Source organism: Brachionichthys hirsutus, chromosome 2 (genome assembly GCF_040956055.1).
Source record: "Brachionichthys hirsutus isolate HB-005 chromosome 2, CSIRO-AGI_Bhir_v1, whole genome shotgun sequence".
Classification (NCBI taxonomy): Eukaryota; Metazoa; Chordata; class Actinopteri; order Lophiiformes; family Brachionichthyidae; genus Brachionichthys; species Brachionichthys hirsutus.
The window spans coordinates 2,389,878-2,416,033 of NC_090898.1; the positions used below are offsets into that span (position 1 = coordinate 2,389,878).

The window sequence follows — 26,156 nt, forward strand, 5'->3', positions numbered from 1 at the left end:
CTGTACTGTGCACAACATCTGGAGGCACCTTATCTCTCTTTATCCAGAAGTGTTACCCATTATACTTTAATATCTTTATATCATCAAAGCGCTCCCATTTGTCACTCTCGCCGTGGTCTATTAAAACAATGTATGCATTTATGGATATGTTTCGGCTGGAATAAACACAAATGAGATTAAATTAACATGAGAAGAGTTAAAGACCACAATGATGATGATGATGATGATACATGCATTTATTATTGAATGGGAATCTTGTCTAACCTGGTGGGGCCCACGACGACTGACATTGCTGATGAAATCCTTTGTGTACAAAGACTTAAATGATTACTGATTCATTCAGGCTGGGGGAGGTGATCCAGCAGAAAGCCTCTATTTGCACGTGGACAAATTAGAAACCAGGACATGTTTTGAGTAATTTTGTTGGACATTCCTACAGATGTGGTAAACAGGAAATAAAAACCAACACAGACGTTTGTTTTCCAAGTATTATATAAATGAAGCAGACGGAAGAATAAATTAAATTAGCGCTGATCGTTTATTCAGTGCAGTGTTAACATCAAGTTTAACAGGTTTTATGGTTGTGAAGGACGAAGCCACTCTGAGTTTTGCTGCGGTTAGGCCACTGGAAAAGTGGGCGGTGACTCTCGGTGCCGGGGGGAGTGGTTGAGGGGTGGAACTGAAGGCTCACAAGGTTTATATAGTTTAGCCGCTTCCCGTGTCCTCCTGCCTTGTGTCTGTGAGCTCCGGTCTCTGCCTGCCAAGTCTTTGCTTCTCTCACGCAGCCTCTACCATGAAATCTGTCTTCTCTATGCACTCCTCCACTAGCAGCAGGTCTCCTGCTATGTCAGTCACCCGCACCTCCACAGTGCCTGTCTACAAGACGCCCAGCATGCACGGCGGTGCTGGTGGGGCCCGTATCAGTGTCTCTTCCATTGGCCGCGGTGGGTCAGGAGGCGGAATAGGCATGGGATCTGGAGCTGGGTTCTCCAGCAGCATGCAGGTGAGTAGCGCTGGGAAAGGCTCTGACATCATTGGCAATGAGAAGTTTGCCATGCAGAACCTGAACGACCGGCTGGCCAACTACCTTGAGACCGTGAGGAACCTGGAGCAGGCAAACCAGAAGCTGGAAATTCAGATCAAGGAGGCCCTGGCGAGGAGTGGACCCGACTTTAGGGACTACAGCAAGTACCAGGTCATCCTGAACGATCTGAGGAGGAAGGTGAGGAGGGAGCTGGGGAAGTGGAACTGTGCATGTGCTGATGAGTTAAGTGTGAACCATTAAAGGGGACGGTAGATCGAGGCCATGTGAGATATGTGGATCGAAAGTTGACTTGTGAGATGAGAATATGTGATTAATGTGTAACTGAGAACACCTTGAAGGTATTTAGACTTCAAATGTGTTCAAGCAATATACTCTGGCTCTCCTGGCCTCCTTTTGGCCCCATCATGAATCCTGACTGTTTCCCATAAGAGTGGGATGAAGGGTTTCCTGATGGTCCACAGTTCAAAGTGGCCACATGGGCCATGGGGTCAGAGGGCAACACCAGAACTAGAGCATCTTGGGTCAGAGACGCAGGGAAATAAAATCCAACCAAAGTGTCTCAGGAAGGCCTGGCAGACGTTACCTTTGTCTTCTTTGTAGAGAATAACACGCAGTTCTGTTTGCTGGGACTGAAATGTGGGACTGAACATGCCCTCATGTCGTCATGACAACTGTGTATACACAAAATAAAAACGGGTCAAGTAGCAAGAGGAACTCACGTCGTTGCATTTTGACGACGTGGCACATTTGTTCTTTATGTTCAGCATTTTAGAACTGCAGTGTGGTTTCCAAGCGACTCCATTGGCTCAAGTGGAACAAATGGAACTGAAAGGAGCTGCCGTTTCAGTCACATTTCATTTCAAACATACGAGCATCCTGTGAAGCGTCCTCTTTTGGGATTATCTTACACTGCATACTACAATACCCAGCATGCTGTTGGCTCTTATAACATCGCCATCGAACACACAGCAACAGGACAAATGTATTGATTGCTTGATTCAAAATAAGAAAGGCAAATGCCAAGCCGTGGAATAATGTTGTGTCTTGTTTGTAACATAATGGTATGAATAATATACGTGTTCATTTGACTTAATTCTGACATCATTTTTGAAAAGCTGTTTAACCACATTAGAAAAAAAATGTCAGCTTGATACTTCATGTTCGTCAATCCTTTAACCACGTAAAAGAAAAGTGAAACGTGGCACGGCGGCAGGGCGGGAAGGTTGGCAGGGTTGAAGTGTCCTCTGGTGGCAGGCTTGAATGCTGAACTAACCAAGCAACCAAGTTCCATGGATAGATCTGAATGCTGAATGGCCAAAAAAAAAAAAGCAGAAGTACTTTCTCTCGTGTTTATCCTTGTGGAAGCTGCACAGATAAGCAGCATCAAGGTCAGTTAGCCCTTCTGGGAACAAGGAGAACAACTGGGAGGCAAAGACAAAAGTACTTTTCTCAATACACTGAATAAACACTGAATAAAAGTAACAATGACATCTGGCTTTGTTCGTTTAGCTAAATGAGTCGTATCAGTGGGACTCTGTTAAATGAGCTGCACTTTCACACGGGTGAAGTCGTGCACGCTCACGTGACTGAGCGTGCAAACACAGCTTGCAGCCGCCACATGCGAATCACCTGTCCTGCGAGTGGGCAGTCCCTGTTTGCTAACAGCGGCAGGACAGTTGGGGCCTGGCAGCCACTGATTGGCTCGTGGACTTTGCACCTGAATGGCTCCTCTTTCGTCCATCCCAGTCCTTATCTGGTGCACCGGGACTGTTTAAGCAAACGCTGCAGCCCATCTGCGACTTTTGTTTTGTTAGTTCGTTTTGTTCTTTGGAAGGTGCACAGCGCCGCTGAACCTTTCACTCATTTGGCTTTCTAACGATCTAATATACACACATCTGTATCAGTCAAAAAAAGAAATACAACGAAACAGCTTTTAAACAGCTTTCTGAAAATGCTTTCTTCTCATCCCATGTCCTGAGTTTGAATCTGAAGCCTTTCCTTGTGACCCTGTTCCAGGTGTTTGATGCCACCGCTGACAATGCCCGCCTGCTCCTCAGCATCGACAACGCTCGCTTAGCTGCTGATGACTTCAGAGTGAAGTGAGTTCCTCTCAGGGTGTCACCGAAATCATTAACCCTTTATGGCCAAACCTACCCTATTTTATACACATTTATACTTCTACTTCAGAAGTTAGATTTCTTTTCAGCATTTTTCATGAACACAAATTCCGGATATAGCAAAACTTAAATAAATTACTTATATAAAACTTTATGCTAATTGTTTGTGTGACAAATTTGAAGAAGGTTCCATTAAGACCTTATTTTCCAAAAATGTGAGTTTGGGCTTTAAAAGGGCTTTAAAAGGTTAAACACCAAGAGTGACCGTCTGTCACACCCTACGGCCCTATAACATCCTTCTGTAAAGAGTCAACTGTTGTCATCAGTCATCTCCTTTGAGTCGTAGCAACAACACAGGTAGCAATTTGTCCTCCGAGCAAATAATGCAAAAAAAAACAAACACACAAAGCAAACACACTTTCATGTTTTGGCACAGCCATTATTCATCAGGTTATTTAGATAGGCCAAGTTCTGGTGAGTAGCGCAGCTGTTCTGGGAATCCGAGCAGCTGCACCAGGTGTCTAAGTTAACCCCCCCCCCCCTCTCCTCCCCCAATGCTGTTTAGATACGAGTCTGAGCTGGCCATCCGCCAATCTGTGGAGGCCGACATCATCGGTCTGAGGAAGGTCATCGATGACACCAACATGAGCCGCATGAACCTGGAGAGTGAGATTGAAACCATAAAGGAGGAGCTCATCCATCTGAATAAAAACCATGAAAGTGTGAGTGTGATGACATCACAACACAAAACCACACAGCCAAGACCAAGTCACAGAAAAATAGGTTTGGATGTCATTTCCACAATACTTAATGAAGACTGACGATCACTGTTGTAAAACGTTAACCGTTTAATGTACCGAATCTTTCTCAATGCCCTTCGGTGGTTTCATCTAATATTTTTGCCAAACAAAAGAACCACCTGCCATCACTTGCGAGATGTGAAATTCCATTTGTCCGTCCGCCTCAAACTAGTAGAAAAAACACAATTATTGATAATTATTTTCAATTTCATGAATACTCTAAGAAACCTTTCCGGTTTTTAATGTTCTGTCAATCAAAAAAAAAATTGTTTACTTGAATGTCGCTCAAATGTCTGAAGCTGCTTCAGTGAGGGAGTAAATAAAGTTTAGTGATTTTGTTTTGAGAAAAGCCAGTGTCAAAAGACCTCAAAAGATCATTTCTGCAAAGATCCATGCCGTAAATTCTGAGTAAACGTTTACTAACTAAATTCAACAGCCCCTTAAAGCATCACTATCTTTTGCGTTTGGTAAAGTAGATGTGTTGCACACAAAGCCACAACTGCAGCAACATATCGTTGCATGCCGCAGGGCAGTTTCTACAACCAGCTTGAGGTTATTTTATTTAGAAGAGGGCGGGTGATGAAGAAATCATCATGTCTTTCTGAATTATGAGCAGCTTCATGTTGAAAGGGCTCCGATCCTAATGTGCAGACGAAGAAAACACTACAGAATAAGACTTACTCTAACATATTATAGGTTTAAGGATCACATATTCTTCCCTTCTTCCACATGTTAACACAGTTCTCAGGCACTTATATGAAATATCTGTATCTGTATCTTTGGTCAAAATAGCAAACAGATGCTGCAGGACAGCGTCCCTCATTTCTGTCTCAAACAGATGCTGCAGGACAGCGTCCCTCTCTTCTGTCTCAAACAGATGCTGCAGGACAGCGTCCCTCATTTCTGTCTCAAACAGCTCTGCCAGAAACGCTCTAAACCCGAAAGCAAAAGTACATTCATAGCGAGCACGCGTGCAGCAGTGCTACCATGGTAACCGTGAGGCAACGTTTCAGCACACAATACATTTCTTTGGCAATTTTCACCGGAACAATACCACAAAAAAAAAAAGTTATCTTCTTGTGCTCTGAAGCTGGTAGCCGGTGTAAAGATCTATGTTGTTCAGTCCAGCCAACAACAGAGCAGCGATTGTATTTCCCTGACATGTTGGTAATCTCTGGACTGCCGGGCAACTGATCCGGCGACTCTTGCAGCGACTTGAACGTGCAGAGCGCAGACACGGGGATGCACGCACGTGCAAGCACATTTTTGTACTGTGACGTCGCAGTCTGAGAGGTTTCTTCCAGAAGCTTTTCTGTACTTGATTACAGAACTACACAAACTACGACGGATTGACTGGATGGTTTATTTCGCTGTTTTTGGGTTGAAACCCATCAAATTTGTCTAAATTAATTTTATTTTAATTATTTTAACAGGACGTTTTGGAGCTCCACAACCAGATTGCTAACTCAGGAGTCCGCGTTGATGTTGATGCTCCGAAAGGACAAGACCTGTCACAGATAATGGCAGAAATAAGGGCTAAGTATGAGAAGGTGGCAAAGAAAAACCAAGAAGATCTGAAAGCATGGCATGAATCTCAGGTATGATGATGAAGCAACTGAGAGATCCCTGATCACAATACGTAAAGTCTCTTCATAGATCTTGCCCATCAATCTTTGTTCCAGATAACTGACGTGCAGACGCAGGTGGACCTGAATGCAGAGGCGCTGAAGGGATCCCAGACGGAGGTGAACGATCTACGCAGACAAATGCAAACCCTGGAGATCGAGCTGGAGTCGCAGAGGAGCCTGGTGAGAGGCGCTGTGTCAGCACACGGCACATTTACCTCAACGCGCTCGTCTAAGCGCACTGCAATAACCAGCTCAGCACTCCCACGTCCACACTCGGGGGAGCCGTCGCCATGGCGTGGAGCATTTTAACCCATTCTTCTCTTTTCCCAATGCCTGTTTTGTTTTTCACAGAAAGCCTCTCTGGAAGGGACGCTGAGAGACACCGGGACCCGTTACAACATGGAGATGGATGCGCTGAACAACATCCTTCTGGGCCTGGAGGCTGAGCTCTCCCAGCTACGCGACAACATCAAGCTGCAGTCACAGGAGTACGAGGCCCTGCTCAACACCAAGATGAAGCTGGAGGCCGAGATCGCAACATACAGACGCCTGCTGGAGGGCGAAGACTTCACGTAAGCTTCAACTAATGATTCCGGTTCTCAGGACTCATTTTTATGATGCGTCTGCATCATCAAACACGCTGCAGACGCAAAGTTCACAGTCTTTTTTTCCTCAATTATCTTTTTTTTCAGACTGCAGGATGCCCTGAAAGACCAGAAAACAGTGAAGACCAAAGTGGTGACTGTCACCGAGACCCTGATGGATGGCAAGGTGGTATCGTCCAGCACCGAGACCAAGAACCTTTAAAGACCAGAAGCCCCCCCCCCCCGATTCTGTTGCTGCATTCTAACATACAAACGACAACATAGGTTAAAGGGTTCCGTTTCTTCTACTTTTTCATACTGCGCTAACAAAGACACAATAATTTTGACTTCCTGGTCGCTCTCGCACAGGCGCATGGCAAGAACTGGATCAGAAGAAACCTGAGTCAGCTTTTATTTATTTCATCATGATCTATTTATGCTCCAGAAGATTTTTACAAAAGTTCAGAATCGAATTGTTGTGAGCTTCTTTGGAGACAGCACAATCAAAGATATTGGACATTTCAAAGGGACAAAAGAATATCAATTCAATGCAAACATATATATATTTCCTCGTCTATGGTTTTATTCCTGGCCAGTAACGTCTGCTTGTTGTGTTGTGACATACAGACATCTCAATAAAGTCAATTCCTCAATTTGTTTTTTGGTGTGAAAATATCTTTTTTGTTTATATCATACATAAATATCATACATAAATTACATCAATCTTAATCGTTAAATATAGCTGCTGGTCTTCTGTTTGCTCTTCATGCTTGCAATGGGCAACGGTGCACAGACTTCGACGATCACAATTCAGTGTTAGAAACTTGATTAAGCAATTATGGCAGAGATCTTTTTCCGAGGGTGTAAATCTTTCATTATAGCATGAATGAAAGATGAATAAGGCGTTAATATTACCGTACTCGTGTTACTTGTGCTGTGTTTAGTTTCATTCGTTTAAAACCCCTGAACATCACAGTAAACCATGAGCCAGATCTTTTTGACTACGAAACAATCGTGTTCATCTTGTCTTCAGCCGTTGATCCGAAAAACGGGTCGCGGGTCGTGCTGGAGCCTGTGCCAGCTGACTACAGGCAAAAGGGTACACCCTAGATGAGTTGCCAGCTCATCGCGACGCCTGAGCTCGATGTGATAGGTCAGCAAAACCTATGGCAGCGACAAAAACCAGTTTGTGAGTCGATCAGTAATGCAACTCTTTAAAAATGGTCTAAATATCTTCTAAAACCAGGTCGGTGCTGCTTTTCTCTACCTGAACTTAATTGGAGCACAAATGTTGAGCCGCAATCAGCTAATTTGGGACCGTTGAGAAGATTTACAGTAACATCCGCCAGAGTCTAAAGAAGTATACAAAAGTATAAAATAATTAAAGAAAAATAATACTGTTTGTTATATATTCATCTTTTGATCTGCAACAATAATGGAAAGAATTTAAATGAAAATACCTCAAATTGAGGGTTTGTCTCTGCAATTTTTAGGTGAGATTAAAAAATAGATTAATTACATTAAATAATTACAGATCAAAATTAATTAATTGCACAAATCTTTTAATCGCTTGACAGCACCACCTTTTATACAGGTTCAAGGAATTTCAATCATCCTCTATTTGACAAGGAGCACATGAATGTGGTGCAAGCTTTTGCTAATAAACAAGCTACCGCCATGAAGGGAGTTGAAGCAGAGGACAGTGGTACAGCACACCACTATGCAAATAGACACTTAGGGCACATCCATATACTCTTATCGTGTCCGGGTGACAGCTCTCTCCTTTGGTGGCGGTTTCATGCATGCCAGGTCCACCACACCAGCACCTACCAAATCTCAATATGAGAGTTAACGTTGCTGGGTTAGTGTCCGTGGCACTCACTCTGCTCTGCCTACTCTTCCTCAGATGATTCAGACTGTCCTCTCAAGACTTTTGTGAATCGGGTCTTTTGGGATAATTCTTGGAATTATGGTTGGATGAAAGTGGGAGAACAACAAGCACAAATAAATCCACTGCAGTTTCTTCCCTCAGAACACTGTCTATTTCTCACTTTTTTTCTGTGTCGGTTCCAAATAAACCAGGTAGTAGTTGTTCTTTGGAATTAGCTGGCAATGAGAGGATTGTGACACACGTGTCTGTTTATAGCTTTCATTATTTTCAGGGATAAAACTCATAGATACACTTTCGGAATGAAACATTTTACCTCACAGAGATTGATTCATAGTAGGTGTTAAGGGACAAAGTCCAGCAAGAAGGCAAAGTTAAAAATGTCATATAGATAGGAAAGGAGTGGCATGAAGGAATATTGCTTTTCACAGTGCTATATAAGACACTCGGGCTCACACCTGGTTACTCTCTGCTGCTAAACCCCTCCATAGTGTCACTTCTTCCTCTGACTGATCAGCATACTTCTTCTAGCAATGGAGCCCCTGCTTAAACGTCAGAGTTCTCATCTTCTTGGTGTCCGCACCACCGGTGGTTACGGACCTCAGGAGAGGGGTTCTGCCTTCAGCGTCAGTGGAGGAGCAGGCGGCTATGGCACCAGAATTTCATCCGCCACCTACAGCACGCGGGTAGGCAGCTTCGGGACTCGATATGACATCCAGTCCTCCGGGATCAGCTCAGCGGGCCTGGCCATAGCTAATGAGAAGATGGCCATGCAGCACCTGAATGATCGCCTGGCTACATACCTGGAGACTGTGAGGAGTCTGGAGAGGGTCAACGGCCAGCTGGAGTTGAAGATTAAAGAGTACACCGAGAAGAGAGGCCCCACAGAAGGGAAGGATTTCAGCAGGTACAATGGCGTCATCGCGGAGCTGAGGTTTAAGGTGAGTCAATGAATTATTAATTAATTTTGAGGAGAAAAAAAAGAAACCCACAACCTTTGAGCATATGTTTTATGTCACTTTATGCTGCATCTGGTCATGTAGCATAAAAACCACAAATGTTCATGGATTGTGTATTAAATATCTTTCAGATATTGAATGTTGAAGTTCAGCTTGGATATGAAGTGTTCATTAAACACAATTTTCATGTTCTGCCTCAATAAGCAATTTCCTCCTTGGAGTCAATAAAGTATAAAGTATTCTGATTCTGCATGTCATATCGTCGGCATGAAAGTCATCCCGAGTCTTTCATCTTAACATTTTCTTATCAGAGCTCCTGCACTATCAAGTGTTGGTACATTATCCTGATTTCACAATGTTTATAGACTATGGACTCTTATCTTGAGCTACATGTAGTGCTATGAGGGTCCGAATAAAATATATAACCTGCTTTGTTATTTTATGACTTTCATTATGTTATTAGAGACACGGCCTTCCACCAGCGCAATTTATCAAATTGAAAACTTGAGTTTGCTGTCCATCAGATCAATAGTGTGAGATGTGAAAGCACCATGAGTCTCACACAAACTTTGAATGCCTTCCAGATTTTTGAAATGATCAAAGACATCTCCCATCTTGATATCTCACTTGACAATGCACGTTTGGCTTCCGAAGACTTCAAAGTCAAGTGAGTGTTCATCTGTTTAGGTTCTCAGTCATCCAGGTCGTGGTAAATCACGATGAGCAAAAAAGAAGGGTCAACTGGACTTGTTCAAGTTGGATCAAAGACTTTTCATCCAAGAGGCTTCTTCAGTTCTGATGGACTGCTAGAGAGTTGGGATACTTATACTCGTGTTTAAGCAGAAAATAAGGTAACAAAGAAAGGACCAAAATCACCAAAATCAAAACCGGACTCCCCAGGAGTATCAGCATTTCTTTGTGAATGCTGATACTCCCCGGCAGTCATGAAACCTGACAAATGAGTCCTTTGTTTCCAAAAGGTGAAGGGTTACCCCCCTCACCCTGACTGGGGAGTACTCCTGGGGAGTCTGGTTTTGATTGGTCATTTCGGTCCCTTCTTCCTTTAGTATAAGTATCCTAACTCTCTACCAGTCCCTCAGAACTGAAGAAGCCTCTCGGATGAGAGGTGAAACATCTTCGATCTAACTTGAACAAGTCCAGTTGACTCTTCTTTTTTGCTCATCGTGAAGTGAGCGTTTAGCGTTCTGTAGAAAATGAAACAGACTCTCTACCCAGCATCAGCTTATCCGATATGCAACATGTTTTGTGAGGATGGAGTATGAGATCTCCATGCGTCAGATGGTGGAAGCTGATGTGACCAGACTGAGGAAGATTCTGGATGACACCAACGTCATTCGCCTGCACCTGGAGACTGACATCGAGACTCTGAAGGAAGAGCTGATCACCCTGAGGAAGAACCAGAAGACAGTGAGTCAGAAATGTATAATGATGGTTGCCTTTGGCCTAGCCCAACTAAAGGATAGTGTTGCATTTGCATGAGGGGACTGTTAGTCCACTGGAAATAGTTGTAAAAATTGTTTGTTCCTTAACCTCCTACACAGGATAGCCCCACTAAGCGTGAGGAAGTCACTCCCTGCCTATTTCCCTGTCAACAGGATACTGCTGAATTGCGTGCGCAAATCTCCCAGTTTGGTGTCCATGTGGATGTTGACGCTCCTAAAGGACAAGATTTGGCTAAGATGATGGAGGAGATGAGGGCGAAGTATGAGAAGATAGTCCTCAAGAACCAAGAGGAGCTGAAAGCGTGGCATGAATCTCAAGTAATTCAACGATGCATGAACACATTTTCATTTGTCAATGGTGGCTGTTACGTACCTTATTTTTATCCACTGTCTGTGCTTTATATTACCTTCAGATCACAGAGGTGCGGGTCCGAGTGACTGAGAGCACAACTGCTCTGAAGGAGGCTGTGAGTGAGCAGAATGAAAGCAGGAGGAGGTGTCAGGTGTTGGACATTGAACTGCAGTCTGAACTCAGTCTGGTATGAGCTTTGGTTCGCTTGGGCAACTTGAATGTTAAATGTCTGTTCAGCGTATACAGTTTCAGATTCACGTCCTGATAAATCTACCCTCTCCTTAAAGGCTCGTATCTTAGTACAAAGGCCAATCCAGCATGTTTGAGTTCCAACGTGTCCTTCCTTTGAACTGTAAATTCTACATTTATACTTGGGAATTTAACTATATTGACAAGATCAACACCATTCTCATCTCTGTCCAGTAAATTCTGGAGTTGATTAGTTTAGCTTTGCTCGCCAATTGCATTTGTTTAATCTGTCGTCTTCCAGAATGTCGTGTGTGAGCTTGAAAGGCACTGAGTAGCAGATTTGGTTTATCTATTTTGCTACCTTAGACTGAGCCACTCGTACCAGCCTCAAATACAAAGCATGAGCATGATTAGTATCAAACGTTTCATCTACCCCTCAATAAGAGCGCTACGGAGGAAGAGCGGCCAAACGCTGTCTACTGCATCAATCAATTTGCATATTCAAAATGTTCTTCAACTCATGACAGAAAGCATCGTTGGAGGCCACCCTGCAGGACACTGACCTGCGTTACAACATGGAGGTGGGGAAGTACAACATGAGCATCCTGGGGCTGCAGGAGGAGGTCTCTCGGATTCACGGCGACATCAAGGACATGACAAGACAGTATGACCACCTGCTCAACGTCAAGGTTCAACTGGAGGCTGAGATCATTGAGTACAGAAGGTTGCTGGATGGTTGGGAAGAACTGAGGTGAGAATAATTAGAGGAAGTAGATTTCTATGGATGACACTGTAAAAAACAAATTCCAAAAATGACCTGAAAATCTTTGCGATAGAGCAAAAGCCGATGCATTGTAAGCAGAGCGATAGCAGAGCGATAGCAGAGCTTCGCTCCTCTCGGGGAGCCTCTTGCAAATTTGATTCAAATTTGCTTCATGCAAATATCCAGCATTGATATGGAAAGCAAAAACAAGAGCATTTAGTCTTAACAAAGAACGGCCTCTAACAAAGAACAATTGTGTTCCCTTCTCCAGACTCGAGGACGCAGTTGATGAAAGGCTGATCCAGACCAAAGTGGTGACTGTCACTCAGACTCTGGTGGACGGTAAACTGGTATCAGAAAGTAAAGACGTCAAATCCAGCGAAAAGGTTGTGACCGAGAAAATCTAAAAGATATGTAAAAAAAACGAACAAAAGTGTACCATCATGTATTCCACCATATTTTTTTAATTTTTTTTAAAGCTGGAGCAATAAAATCTAGCCTCAACCCTAACCTCCAAGTTATGTTGCCTAGTGATTCCAGGAATATACTGGAGCCAAAAACACTAAATTGCATCTGACGGTAAGGTGCAGCACTATTTCTAAGACTATGTATGTTCGTTTAGAGGTCGACTTCCAGAGATGGCCAGAATAAAATGAGACACTGTCTGACTAGTATTTTATATTTGATAATTACTTAGTTTTCAGATGGAAATTTATTAAAAATAAATAAATATATATATATATATATATAAAGAGTAAAAGGTTTTAAAATAATAACATAACAATAATTATGTTTGTGACATGGTTGGAATTCACAAGCTACTCAAATGTAACAATATAATTCTGAGACTGGGTTCTATCCCAGGGGCGGTCTCGGACTGAAAAACAGCCCTGGACTCTGACCGGCCTGGACCAAATAGCGAGGCAAGGCGATGAACCTGTGGCTCATTTGATAAACCTTGGTGTTGCAACCCAATGGTTGTGGGTCCGAGGCTGCATTATTTGATTTATATTCACACTTGTAGTTTCAGAGGTTTTTGCATCATCATCAGCCAGCAAGCCTCCATATATACAAATACATTTAGTTTCGTTTGCGTGCTAGAGTTGAGACGTGCAAACACGGGTCTAACGCGAGTCTGAGCGACTGCTGCTCAAACCGCCGTGTGTGTGTGCGTGTGTGTGTGTAAACACTGATACCCTTCAGGAGGGTATATGGGTGTGAATGAGGATTCTCTCGTAATGCCCAACGGTTTAAAGTTATGACATGTCGGTGGGACTTTGGACAAATTAATCTGCAGACCTGGGTCAGTGACCGTGAAGACTTGGGGCGGGGCTCTGACAGAGGCACAGAACAGTGTCGAAGTGAAGATGGATTAATGCAGGGACGTAATACTGGGACGCTGTGGGCGTCCCTACAATCGCCCGAGGCTCCAATATGAGCGTGACCTTAAAGTTTTAAGTCAAGAGACACACTGTTTGGCTTCCTTCCACCATCCTCCCACATACAGTCTGCTGTGAGTGCCGGGAATTTCTTCAGCTTCCTGGGAGATTTGCATGGTGATCTCATTCTTCAGCCTTGCCCCGTAATTATGGAGGACCAAAACTGCCTGAATTAAATATAAATATAAATGGGAGGGGATAAAGAAAAGAAAAAATATATACAGATAAATAAATAAAAGAAACAGTTAATATAAATACAAAAATATAAAACAAGATTAAAAAATTCAAAATATATGTGGAAATAAATATAATTAAATATCAATAAATAAATAAAAACGAGCTCTTCCATTTACTTGGTTCATGCTGCAGAAGAAAAATGCAGCAAAAAAAATTCAAGTGAGGGGGCGGTCTTAAGTGTGTCTTGGGTTGAACTGTTCGCCTATTGGTTGATTGACAACAAGTTAAGTCTCCACGGTTTGTTCTGCGTATACAGTCTCACGCTCCCTCCGTAGCCTCCCATTGTCACCCGATGGAGGAAGCTCATCTCAGCCGCTTGTACGCGCGACCTTGTTCTTTTGGTTACTACCCAAAGCTTGTCACCACAGGTGGGTTTAGGAACGGAGATCGACCAGTAAATGGAGAGCTTCACCTTTCGGCTCTACTTCCTCGTCACCATGATGGTGAAGAGAGTGCACACACAGGGACGCACGCACGCATGCATATTTTGTGCACGTTTCCCCCTCCTGACGTCAGAAGGGGAGCGATTTCTTCCAGACGTGTTTCAGGAGGTCCTTACAGACCTACCAAAACTACGAAGGATTGACTGGATGCTTTATTTTGCTGTTTTGGGGTTAAGGACCCAAAATCACCATAACAGTGTAGAAACATTGGAAAAGTGAGTTTTCATAATATGTCCCCTTTAACAGGCAGAAACCTTGGACTGAACCTAAGGCTCATAGTGGGCACCCATCTGCCTGGACCGGTTGGGTTGAGAATGAGAGAGAGAGACAGCGGTAGAAAGACAGAGAGACAATGACCAAGCTGGAGAGACAGAAACGAGGACAGGCAGGAGGAGAATCAAAAACAAAAAGAGATAGAGTGAGTGATAGAGAGACAGAAAGCAGGAGCAGACAAAAACATAACGTAACATACAGGCTGCTGATCAAGATACTGACTAAAGAGCTGCTATATAAAGCTATAAATGCTAATGCTAGCAATAGGGACGTCAGTGTTGAGGGCCACAGGTCCAGGTTCTGCAGCGCCACGGACAGAAGGACCTGAAAGAGAAAGAAGGACAAACAGTGGGAGAGAGAGCACAAGACTACAGGGAAGAGAGAGAGAGATTACTCACATATATTTATAACATGAATAATTAGAGTGAGAGGGAGGAGCTCAGTGTGTCATGATGTTAAGCCACCAGTGCTGGCCTCTGACAGCATATTGATTATTGCATTGATTAACTATAAGATTTGTTAAAGAGGAAAGTCTTTAGTCTCCTCTTGAACATAGAGATGGTGTCTGTCTCACGAACCAATCAGGGAGCTGATTACACAATAGAGGAGCTTGATAACTGTTAATGTGTTTACAGTCATAGAGGTCGAGGCCAATGAGCAAGTGAAAGATAAAAAAGGTGCAAGGGAAGCTGGAAAAAGGTGAAAGTGAGAGAGAGAAGAAGAAGGAGGAGGCGGAGATGAAGGAGGCACAGAGGGCAGACAGGACTGGGCATTGGGCCAGCTTCCAGCCACCATTTTCTCTCCCCATTTTCATTTTCCAGTCCTGATGCATGTGGGGAGAGCTGGAAACTCAAGAGTCCCCTAAGCTGCAGCGCTGAGTCGGCTGGACCTTCTGACTGACTCATTTGTGTGGGTCCAGTGGAAACCATCCAAAAGAACTTCGTGGCCGGAAAGTGGCAACAGAGCACAAAGACGACTGGCTAGGCTCGGCTAAAAATATAGCTCTGTGGTATCTTTCAGAGACGTGTTCCAAGAGCTCAACCACCTGAAAGCTTGCAGCATTGCTCATGACGAAGAAGACACTCAAAGACAAATAGCAGACTTGATTTATTTTCCTGCAAGTGAGTCGCCCCACCGTATTGATTTGACTGTCATTATCTGATGAACCATGAACCTTAATTTAAATAAGTAACTAACTCACATTCCAGAGCAAAGAGTAAATGATTAAAAGTGAAAAGGGAAAGTGTGTGAGACACAGTGGAAAGGTGTGAGCACAAGTGCTAACTCTAGCTACGTATCTATGTATTCAACATCACACTGTCTTTTTTGTCATGTTTTAGTTGAGCAAATAAAGATGTAGAGTTACAGTCAGCAACCAGCCGGAAATGTTTATCTGCACAGAAAACGCTTTTTCTCCGTATTCCGTTGGAAACTGGTGATTTTGGTGAATTCTGCCTCTTTTCAAGGGCCAAAATCTCTAGAACAAAAAAAAGCCTGGAGACTTTCCTTTGGTAAGTTTGTTGTTTGCATTGTCATAGTAACTAACATTCTGTGGGTCTTGAAATATAGGGCAAAATGAGCGAAAACGGCGGTCACTCAGTGTATGGCCGAGCTGACAACGGCTGGCGATGACGGAGTTAATGGCACACGTGCAACTTGATGTTGCATGCATCTTATAATGTTTATACATACAGAGAATTTAAAATGTACCTCATGTTCAATAAAGAAAATCAGCAAACTTTAAACATGTACTTTTACTTTCGGTTGGTTAGTACAATCAACAAAAGACCCTTCCCCACCCACAGGATAGGGTGGCCCTTTCATGTCATGCTGAAGAATAGCATCCTGCAGTTGAACAGTCAAAAAGGATAATTGCACATTTAGCTTGACTATATGCAATGAAAAGCTAGCAAAGCGTAGCTATCAACTGAGTCAGAGCTGTAGTTTCCCTGACTGTACCCAGTAATAATGCCTTAGCTGTTTACATGTTCCTGCCAGCATAGTAACGTGTGGTTGTGTGTCCCAGTCATTGACTCTGGCTTGACATATCTTTAGATCATGGCTTAACATGTGTCTTCTAAAAAATGGACCAGTCTGACTTTTACATAATTGTCTAATCCGTGTTACTCCAGGATTACACATTGTATTCCTGTTTGCAGCTGATGATGTCCCAGCAGTATCCCAAGTACACAAGCAGAAACACACACACACACAGTTCAAAAACACACGAACACTCACATTTTTGATATTCCTGTCCTTCAGCTGCCAAAGCATAGACAGAAAGGAAGGCCCACAGGGAGTGTGGCTCGGAACCAAACGTCTGAGGAGACTCCCGAATGGCTCCGAGTGAAAGCAGACAGATTAAAGAAGGGAATGAGGTCTGCACACTGGAATCAGGTGGGGACTCATCTAATAACCATTCTCATCATCATGCAGGAAAACAACAAACTTTCCCCAGAACTTTCACAAATGTATCTTTTTTTTTGTTTGTTTTTTAAACTTTTATTTCCTGACATGAATGTTCTCCTCTTCCATATTAATCAGACATGCAATTTCAAAAAACGCTATATAAGGAAAAAATATTTTGTCCAAAGGACAGGCTGCACCTCCCTATAAGTGTCCACGGAGATATTCATACACAAAGACATTACACAGAAAGATTGAAATATTCAGCTTCTTTCTACTTTCATGATGAACTATTCTCTTTCCTTTGCCTTCAGATAACAGAAGGCTTTCAGACGTGACCTTCACATCACTGTTTCCTAAAGCTAATTTCAATTCAGAGGTCACAAAATCATTGCTGCAGAGAGAAAAAGCAAAGGGTTAATTCATCCTGCAGGTGTGAGTCAAGGGTCAGGTCTATGCCGTGATCGAGTTGCACTATGTTTAGTCAGTTACCATAACAACATAGTGAAATGCAGGAGCTGTCTGATCATAAGCTTTACTCTGTGTAGTCACTTTCTGGGTTGGATCATTTTTCAGTCAGGGAAGAATCTTGTCAGGCCAGATGTCTCCTTAAATGCTCTCCTAATGTTCTCACTAAAGTGTGTGTGATATTTTTAGTTACTCTGTGGCAGCATTTGTAGCCATCGTTTTTTTCCAATTGCACATGACTGGCAGCGAAAAGTGTTAACAGAGGCTGCCATCACAGCAACGCCTCCCTTTAACCACACAACGGATAAAGCGGTCACAGTGTCTGCAGACCAGTTATGCAGAAGAGAGTCCGCCCTCCTGAAGTAAAAGGTCTCGCCCTTTGAACTTCTGTTCCTCCAAAATGGCAGGATGTTCGATGAGATGTGAAAGCTAAAGCTTCCTGTGTGAGCATCGTGCATGCAATACACCAGATAGTGGGCCCTGTAAACGATCCACACACACACACACATATATATAATATTATATGTAGGCATCCCATAACATGCAGAGAGGACGCCACCATTGCTGGTGCACCCGGAACAGTCGTCGGTGCCTTGCTCAAGGGCACCTTGGCAGTGCTCTGGAGGTAGACTGGCCCCTCTCCAGCCATCAGCCTACTCTCCATATTATTTTTGTCTGAACCAACCCAGCTGATTGAGCCACTGCTGCACCCCGCATTGCCGATTTCCCATTCAGTGCCATTAAAGACGTTTTTTTTTGTAACCCTGACGTTGAAATCCGCCTCCCGTCAACGGCCAATAGCTCCGGAACAAAAAAATGTTAGGAACACACTTTTTTTTTCCTGATGAAAGACGAGACTTTAATCTTTGTTAGGTTGCAGGTTTTGCATACTCATAGTAAAGAATATTCTGTCGGGCTTGGAAAATCAGGCAAAATGAGTGAAAACTGGTGCACTCAGCATATAGCTGAGCTGAAAATGGCTGGCGCTCAATGAGTTAACGTTCGCTGTCAACACCCACCGTTTTCCGCATTCTTTAAAGCACCCCCTCCGCTGGAAGAGTTGTCCCCCAGGGAGGGAGCCGCGTTTAGGAAGGATCAGCACAGGACATGCCTCAGTCGGCTTCTGCAAGGCCGGCACAGGACGCCTGAGCCTTCTGAGACAGATGACGGATATTTATACGCCATGTGATTAATGGAAGCCTCGATAAAGCAAGTTTACACAGATATTGATCATTTGGAAATATTAACGCTCAGTCTGTGCAGCTCCAGGCACCACAGACGTCCAGTTTGTACTTGCCAAAAGTATTGGACATGAAAGCAAATTAAATTCTGCCCAATGAAGAAAACTTCAATGTTTCATAATTCCTTATTTAATTATCAGGTTCTGCACTATTTCCCTGATCCAAATCTTCAAAACAGCCCCTCCCTGATAGCCATCACGCTGAGGAATTTTGACACTGGCAGGTCAAGCAGCAAGTCTTTCCCAGCAGCTGGCTTATTTGGCGTCCGATCGCCGTACGCAGTCATACGCCCAAAAAAAGGCATATTTTTCTGCTACTGGGAATCTGGCCTGCATCTCTCTTCCACAGTTAAAGTTGAAGCCTGGAAAATGCTTTTGAAGGTCAACACAGAAGCTTAATAGGGAGAGATGGAATGAGCCGGAGGGACATTAACTCAATGAGGCATGATTTCAGAGTAAAAGCATGTGGCATTTGAAGCAGGTACGAACATTGATGAGAGCTTCTGACTTTTAAACAGAGTAAGTCATTATGAACTGATTCTTTGGATGAAGCAGAGGATTGTGTGGGAGCAAATCACTCTCAACCTTTTGTCTTAATCTGCTCCGTGACCTCGCTAAACATGCTGGCCAAACGGCTCCTTGATATAATGAGGAGCAAATTCAAAAGCTCCTGGGAGGCTGAGAAAAAGGGAGCGTTCATGCATTCCAGTCACAGGAGGCATCTTGATTGCAGCCTCTTAAAGAGCATCAAAGTTACAGTCCTGACCTTTAAGCTCTTTTCTTATGCAGGCAGACAACAAGGCGACTCATCAGGTGTCATCCTGGGGGGGAACTTTGTTATCTGGACACAAAAAGTAAGGACGTTATGGACGGAGACACCTGCAGTGATCACGGCAAGAAAGAGGAGCCTTTGATATTGTGCTATGACATCACCTCCTCGGGCGTGTCCCTGGCCAACAGGTCACGCTCTGCGTAACGGCGTAACCTCTCGTCACGCGTTCCTTATGAGAGCAGAAAGGAGAGTCCAGCTCAGCTGCACTTCATACTGGGAGAGTGATAACAGAAGGATATCACATTTAGGATATCACACCACTGACAAAAAAAGGCGCTCCAACTGGGAAACCGACAGACTATCTGGTTCGAACCATCCAACCTCCAAATGGATGGGGAGTTGCAACAATGTTGCATTGTTAGCATGGTGGTATGCTAACTTTAGCCTTTAGCATACCACCATGGCCAAGCCTTTAAATACTGGCTTGGCCTCAAAGCTGATCTTAATTGTGTATTTAATCAATAATTTATTTGGTAGAACTCAAACATTGAGGAAATATTCTTTATTTCCAACTGCAGAGGCCCAGGTTGGGGGGGGGGCACTGGCCCACCCCCCCAGCACACCCCCACCCTAGCACATCTGGTTATGCTCATCTCAGTTAACAATTCAGAGAGAAAATCCAAACTCCAGAGTTAGTGTTTTTCTTCTTCTTTATTTCAGAGTGACACCCTCCACATTACGGGGGGGGGGGGGGGGGGGGGGTTGTAGACTTCAGGACACAATTGGTTCCGAGGGTTTGGTCGTAAGTATTTTTACTGTACGTATATTTACTGATTCTGATTCATGGGCCTGTCAGATAACATGCCGTAGCAAAGGCACTAAAATTAGTGGGTTCTCAACTGTGGTAATACTTTAAGTACTTTGATGAAAGATAGATTTTGGTGTGACTAAAGATTGAATATCAGCGACAGCAGTTTATAAATTGGATCGCATGACTTCCACCTGCGTGAGCCAGTGTTAGTTTCTCACTCAATGAAGCAAGAAGAAGAATGTTGGGGAAGTCTTGCCAAAAGGACGCCTGCTTGCAGAGCCCAGGGGCCTCCTCCCAATGACATCACTACGTGATGCTATAATCCTCCAGGCGCGCCTTTTATGTTTATGTTCACAGATGATGACATCCATAAACAAGGTCTCACCAGCTGCAAAGATATTCAGACGTACCACTTTCAACCTGAAATGAATGGGATAATAGATAGTGTTATGTATGTTGCATTTTATTATCCATTGTGTTTGCTGGGCTGTAATAAATGTCTGTCTTCACTTGGAGCATAGCATGAACCGATCTGACATGTCTGTGAGACAAGACTGTGGAAAACCTCACGAGACCAGGTTTCCTGCCAACTCTGTTACAGAACAGCAGAGAGAGAGAGAGGGGGGCAGGGAGTGGAATGGGCGAGTGAGTGGAGCAAGGAGGGGTGACACCAGGCTGCTCTCAGAGAGCGTTGAGACTAATTAAATGACTCGCCGCCGACGTCGGCCTTTTGCTTGAACCGCTTCTGGTGAGGTGTAATGAAAACACAAACAGGTTATTTCTAGGGGACCAATATGAACCCAATCAGGAACGCTGACAGGGCTTGTGGTTCACATGCTTGAATTTCATCGTGCACTTGAAAACGTTGTTGAACAGGTCGTTAGATAATTCGGGGGATATGTTTACTTTCTATTTTTGGTGAGAGCGAGAAGGTCGGCACCTCGCTCCTATTTCTATAGATCTATAATAAAAGGCAGTGGTTGTTCAGGCCGATGACAATAACTCTTATTGCCAATATACCAAAGAGCTCTCTGGATCCGTCTATCTCCTGGATTTGCAGCACACGGCAAATATGCAATAAGCGTTTCTCATTTCAGAATCACTTTCAGAAAATGTTGCAAATATAAAGCCCCATGGATTACAAAGTCATTATAGACCTTGCTTGCACTTAGATTTGTCCTGTCAGCAGTTACGGATGACAGGGTTCACTTCTTGCTAAGCCAAGCAGGAGTTGCGTCGCACACTTACAAAGGTGAAGTGTACAATTATTGTTTTATTGTTGCATTAATGTATAACTGTCCCTGTAATGCGCTGGCGACGCATTCGGGGTGTACTTCGCCTCTTGCTTTGAGTCAATTGGGACAGGCTTCAGCACCACAATTGTTTCTGGGGCTGCAGAACGGATTAACTGCATTTACATTCATTTAAATGTGAATAATTGTTTCGGTCGACAAATATTTTGGGCTGCAAATGCAGTTCAAGAACAGATTAAATTCACAATCTGAGGTTTCACCGTACCCAAAATAGCACCTGCATTTTGTATGATTTTGAGAGGGAAAAGTCACATTTACTTCTAGGTATGCCCTGCGATGAACTGGCGGCTTGTCCAGGGTGTCCCCTGCCTCTCGCCCATTGACTGCTGGGATTGGCTCCAGCTTGGCCCGCGACCCGATAGCGGAATAAGCGGTTAGAAAATGAAATGAAATGACTTCTAGGTATAACATTTTGGAGGTTGACAATTTTTAAAATGTACAACCAAGTGACTGAGGAAAATGAGCAGCAGCATCTGGTTTTAACATGTGGCCACTGCACACCAGTTGGGCAGCTTCAACCTCATTATCATCAAAATGAGGTCGGAAAAACATTGAGCTATACCTGACGCTGAAAAGACTGCTTATTTTATTATATGACCAATTTCAGCACAACACAGATTAATGTTTAAATAAACGTGCATCTCCCAAGAAGGGAGACCTGCCAGAGAGACGAAAACCGAGTGACGCTAAAAGCACGAAGGTGACAAACCCACACTGCTGCTTCTGCATCAGCACAGAGACAATAACCAGGAGGACTGAAGACAGATGTCTCACTTCCTGTTGGATCCAAGGACCGCTTGGATTCAACACATTGAAGCTGTTTACATTGTTCTGTGATGTTCCAGAATGCTATGAAGCCTGATCGCTGATCGCTATTCCCGTAGTCTGTAGAGGTAATCAAAGGGACATTAGGTTGATATTGTGATATTTGGATTACATTACATTTTAATAGGTAAACAGTAATTGTAAAAGAATACACTGTATACTTAAAGCAGTCTTCGCAAACCCTGGAGGTGAAAATGAGATCACCTCCCCTTAATGTGGGGCAACAAATTCAGTTTTAGTTCCCACACTAATCTTAACCTAGTGTTAGTGGCATAGCTTGTGTAGATTCATTCTTTAATTCATAGGATTACTTTTTACGACTGGAAAACTACACAACTGCACAATTTTTAGGCAAGTGAGTATTTTGCATATTTGTGTATTATATCTTCAAGCTCCAAGCTGTATAAAATAAACCTGAATGCTTAGTTGATTTAAGCATATCAGGTGATGTGTATTTGCATAATGAAGGCTCTGTGTCACGGTGTACATAATTATTAGGCAAATTATTTTCTTCTGCAAAATTAGCCAAAAAGAGACTTATCTGACTGAAGACAAAAATTATAAAAAGAAAATCTTTGTTTTTGACTTTCCTCCTCACTCACTCACTCACTCACTTACTCACTCACTCAACCGGTCCAGACAGATGGCCGTCCACCATGAGCCTTAGGTTCTGTCCAAGGTTTCTGCCTGTTAAAGGGAAGTTTTTCCTTGCCTCCGTTGCCAAAGTGCTTGCTCTTGTGGGTCAAGTTGGGTTCTGTCTTTCCCTGATAATCCTGTAAAGTACCTTGAGATAACTTTTTGTTGACTTTCTGGTGCTATATTAATAAAAAATAAATAAATTGCATAAACAACATGGGACAAAAAGTCTTTTAGAGGGATACGGCACTCTTGAAATTACTTCCGAACTGAAGAAGCCTCTGGAATGAGATGATAAACATCTTTATCCAACCATAAACAAGTCCACCTCGGACCTAGTTCTGCTCCGACTCAGATGCCTGCAAGCTGGAGGTGGGATACTGATATGTGCTGTTGTAATTAAAGTTGTGCTAGTTGGACCTTTCTGGGTTGACTCAAATTCATCTCCCACAACTTCTGCCAATTTTTGAAAGACCTGCGGATGAGCGCCGGCTTGTTCATTGTCCCGGGTTTACCCCGCCTCTCGCCCCTTGACTGCTGGGATAGGCTCCAGCACGACCTTCGAGCCGGTAATGGACAAAAGCGGTATGGAAGATGGATGAATGAATTAATTTTTCAAGCAGCGGTACAGAGAAAAGACTGTATCTTTCAAGACCATGATTTTTATGCAGGACAATGTTCCATTCACATGCGTCAAAGTATTCCACTGCGTGGCTTGCCAGGAAAGGCCTCAAAGATGAAAGGATAATGGCGTGGCCTCCTCCTCACCTGACCCAAACCTTACGGAGAACTTGTGGGTTACCTTGAAGGAAAACTCTCTCTGAACAGTGTCGGGAAGCTGTGGTTGCTGCTGCAGTGAACAGATCTAGAAATGGACAGACTCCATGAATGCAAGGTTTATGACTACTGCTGAGAAGAAGGGTGGCTTTATTGGTCAGTGTTTTTACTGCAAATTTTGAGATGTTTGTTTATTATTCTCACTTTAACTGATAAAAATTAGTGTCATGGGACATTTTTCCATTTAGCTGTATAATAATTGTGCACATATAAATATTATCCTAAGAAAGCCAGAACCTCACATTTACCTTCTTAAAGGTTCAGCTTTGAGGTTTATTAAATCTTTCACTTGACCCAAAGCATTATAATTGTTCAAAAGCTAATCCTAAAAAAAAAAGAAAACTTGTCTAATAGTTATGCACACAGTGTACTGAGTCACTCCTATTGTGCTTTTTATGTGGTAATAAATCAAGTGTGTTTGTTTGGCTGTTGCTTTCGAGCGGATTAACCCCCCCCCCCCCCCCTTATGTTAAGATGGCAGGTCTGCCTAATGTGGGATTTCACACAAAGATGCCACAGAAAATAACCCCATAAAAAGGATGATTTCACACAAATTCTACTTCTACACAGGACGTTTTCCCAGCGGATTGCAGCCAAGGAATTGAGATTCTTCTGGGTATTTGATAGTATTTGTTTCAGCTTCATTCCATAAATAATATAAAAAAAAAGAATATACCCTTCCAACCAAACCCTGACACCAAATCCATTAGAACAATTTTGCTGATTCATTTTGAGTTTTCTTTTTTTTTTTTACTGAATGTTCTGCTAAAGGATGCAGACAATACAGTTCTTTCATGGCTCGGTTGGAGTGCAGCCTGATGCGGTTGGCTGAATTTCTAAAAGCCCCTCAGTTCAAGTCCAGTAAGGACTCTTTTAAAGTGTCTCCATGCTGAAGAATCTGACAGAAGATGCTGCCAGGACCCACACAGTGGTCTTACACACATTTAGCCAGAGGGATAATCACCCTGAAATCCGTCATAGGTACACTGTAGTACACATTGAAGTGTTAAAAAAGAAGAAGAAAAAACTATGACTATAAGAAAAGGAGCAGGGAAAGACAGAACCCAACTTGACCCACAAGAGCAGGAACTTTGGCGAAGGAGGAAAGGGAAAAACTTCCATTTAATCTGTCTGGACCGGCTGGGTTGGGAGGGAGAGACAGCGGTAGAAAGACCGAGAGACAAGGACAGGTAGGAGGAGCTTCAGATACCATGCCTGTAAATACAAAGCAGAAAAATGGCGGTATCTGTGGTGAGCCGTGAGGCCACCCGCTGTAGTAAGCCTTGAAGAACTTTTTACTCTTCTTTGTTGTGCCCATACACATCTTTAACACAGAATGTCAGGTGTTTATGTAGGTGAGCTCCCTTACAGGCCAGCATACGAAAGGACGCCGTGCACAGGGAGACTGACGCGCCGTAAGGAGATGGCTTTGCATTAATTTTAAAGCTGAGTGTTCTTTCACTGCTGTCTAGTTATTATATATGTTACTATGTTAATCAGCTAAAGTATATCATTTAATAATCAGCCAACTGCATCCACTGAAGGAAGAGAAAAGTGTGCTTACACTGGACAAACTGTTAGCAGTTCATTACTGCATAACCATCTCAGCCTCAGGACACCAACAGCACACATCAGCCAATTTGATGCAAAATGAGGAAGCACAGATTGAGTAGAGGAGGTAGAAATGAAAGAAAAGATCAGGGGACAAAAGGCTGCACCTTTTCTTAACACATAAGTAGAGATTTACAATGTTGCTGTTATGTTCCGAAAAAGGAAAAAGGACTCCGCAATGCGGAGACGGAGACAAAAACAGTTTGACAAAAATGGCTTCTTTACCTCCTCTTGCTAACACCTGGACATTACTGTCCTCAAAGGAGTGTCCTGTTTCTTTCAGGTGCAGGTGGACTGCTGAGTTGTCCTGAGGAGTTGTCTCTCCTGTGTGGAGTAGTTGTTTGGCCGTCCCAATGTACAGGTCGCTGCGTTCTTCACCGCACTGGACAGCAAACATTGCTTTGTTCGTGTCTGGATGTTTTGTCTTTCGGGTGGACCAGCATCTGTTTCAGGGCGTTTCAGGAAGAACTGGTTGATACCGAAGTATAGAGCATTTCAGTAATCCAACCAAGAGGTGATAAAGAATCTGTCTTAGTTTCCTCAGCTGCCTTAATTGGAGGAAACTCAATTTAACCAATGCGCTGATTTGGCATTCTATTTACTGTCAACCCTGAAGGCCGAGACCGAGATAGTGGGCTTCTCAATCAGCGTCAGCAGGCAGAGATCGACAAATTGGAGCACCACTAGGATCCAATACCATCACCTCCGTTATGTTTTCGTTGAGGCTCAGGAAATTAAGGGCTAACCAGGCTTTGACATCCTCAAAGCACGCTAGCAGGCCTCCTGGGCATATTCCACCAGGACGACGCCTCGAGGAAGACCCAGGACACTCCGGAGAGACTGTGTCTCTCGTATGGCCTGGGAAAATTCGGGTTTCCCCAGAAGAGCTGTAGGAGGTGTCTGGGGAGAGGCAAGTTTGGAAATCCCTGCTGAGACTGTTTCCTCCGTGATCCGGCCCCTGATAAGGGGTGGGAGATGGATGCATGGATAATAAAAGTGATAAATGTATTCTTGAAATTTACAACATAGCACTGATGAAATATTTGTCAGCAAATTA

The 26,156-nt window shown here is 43.5% G+C and overlaps 2 protein-coding genes across 2 annotated transcripts; both read left to right on the forward strand.

The window, feature by feature from the left end:
* The first annotated feature begins 793 nt into the window (after window positions 1–793).
* LOC137901857 (keratin, type I cytoskeletal 18-like) lies at window positions 794–6,821 on the forward strand. The gene is made up of 7 exons (XM_068745906.1): window positions 794–1,222; window positions 3,062–3,144; window positions 3,728–3,884; window positions 5,396–5,560; window positions 5,645–5,770; window positions 5,942–6,162; window positions 6,283–6,821. Exons 1-7 carry the CDS (start codon window positions 794–796, stop codon window positions 6,395–6,397), a joined length of 1,296 nt encoding a protein of 431 aa, XP_068602007.1. The 3' UTR covers window positions 6,398–6,821.
* A 1,774-nt stretch (window positions 6,822–8,595) lies between these two features.
* Window positions 8,596–12,287, forward strand: LOC137901847 (keratin, type I cytoskeletal 18-like). The gene is made up of 7 exons (XM_068745895.1): window positions 8,596–9,003; window positions 9,606–9,688; window positions 10,293–10,449; window positions 10,638–10,802; window positions 10,898–11,023; window positions 11,553–11,776; window positions 12,060–12,287. The coding sequence occupies exons 1-7, from the start codon at window positions 8,596–8,598 to the stop codon at window positions 12,193–12,195; spliced, it is 1,299 nt and encodes a 432-aa protein (XP_068601996.1). The 3' UTR covers window positions 12,196–12,287.
* Window positions 12,288–26,156: the final 13,869 nt, after the last annotated feature.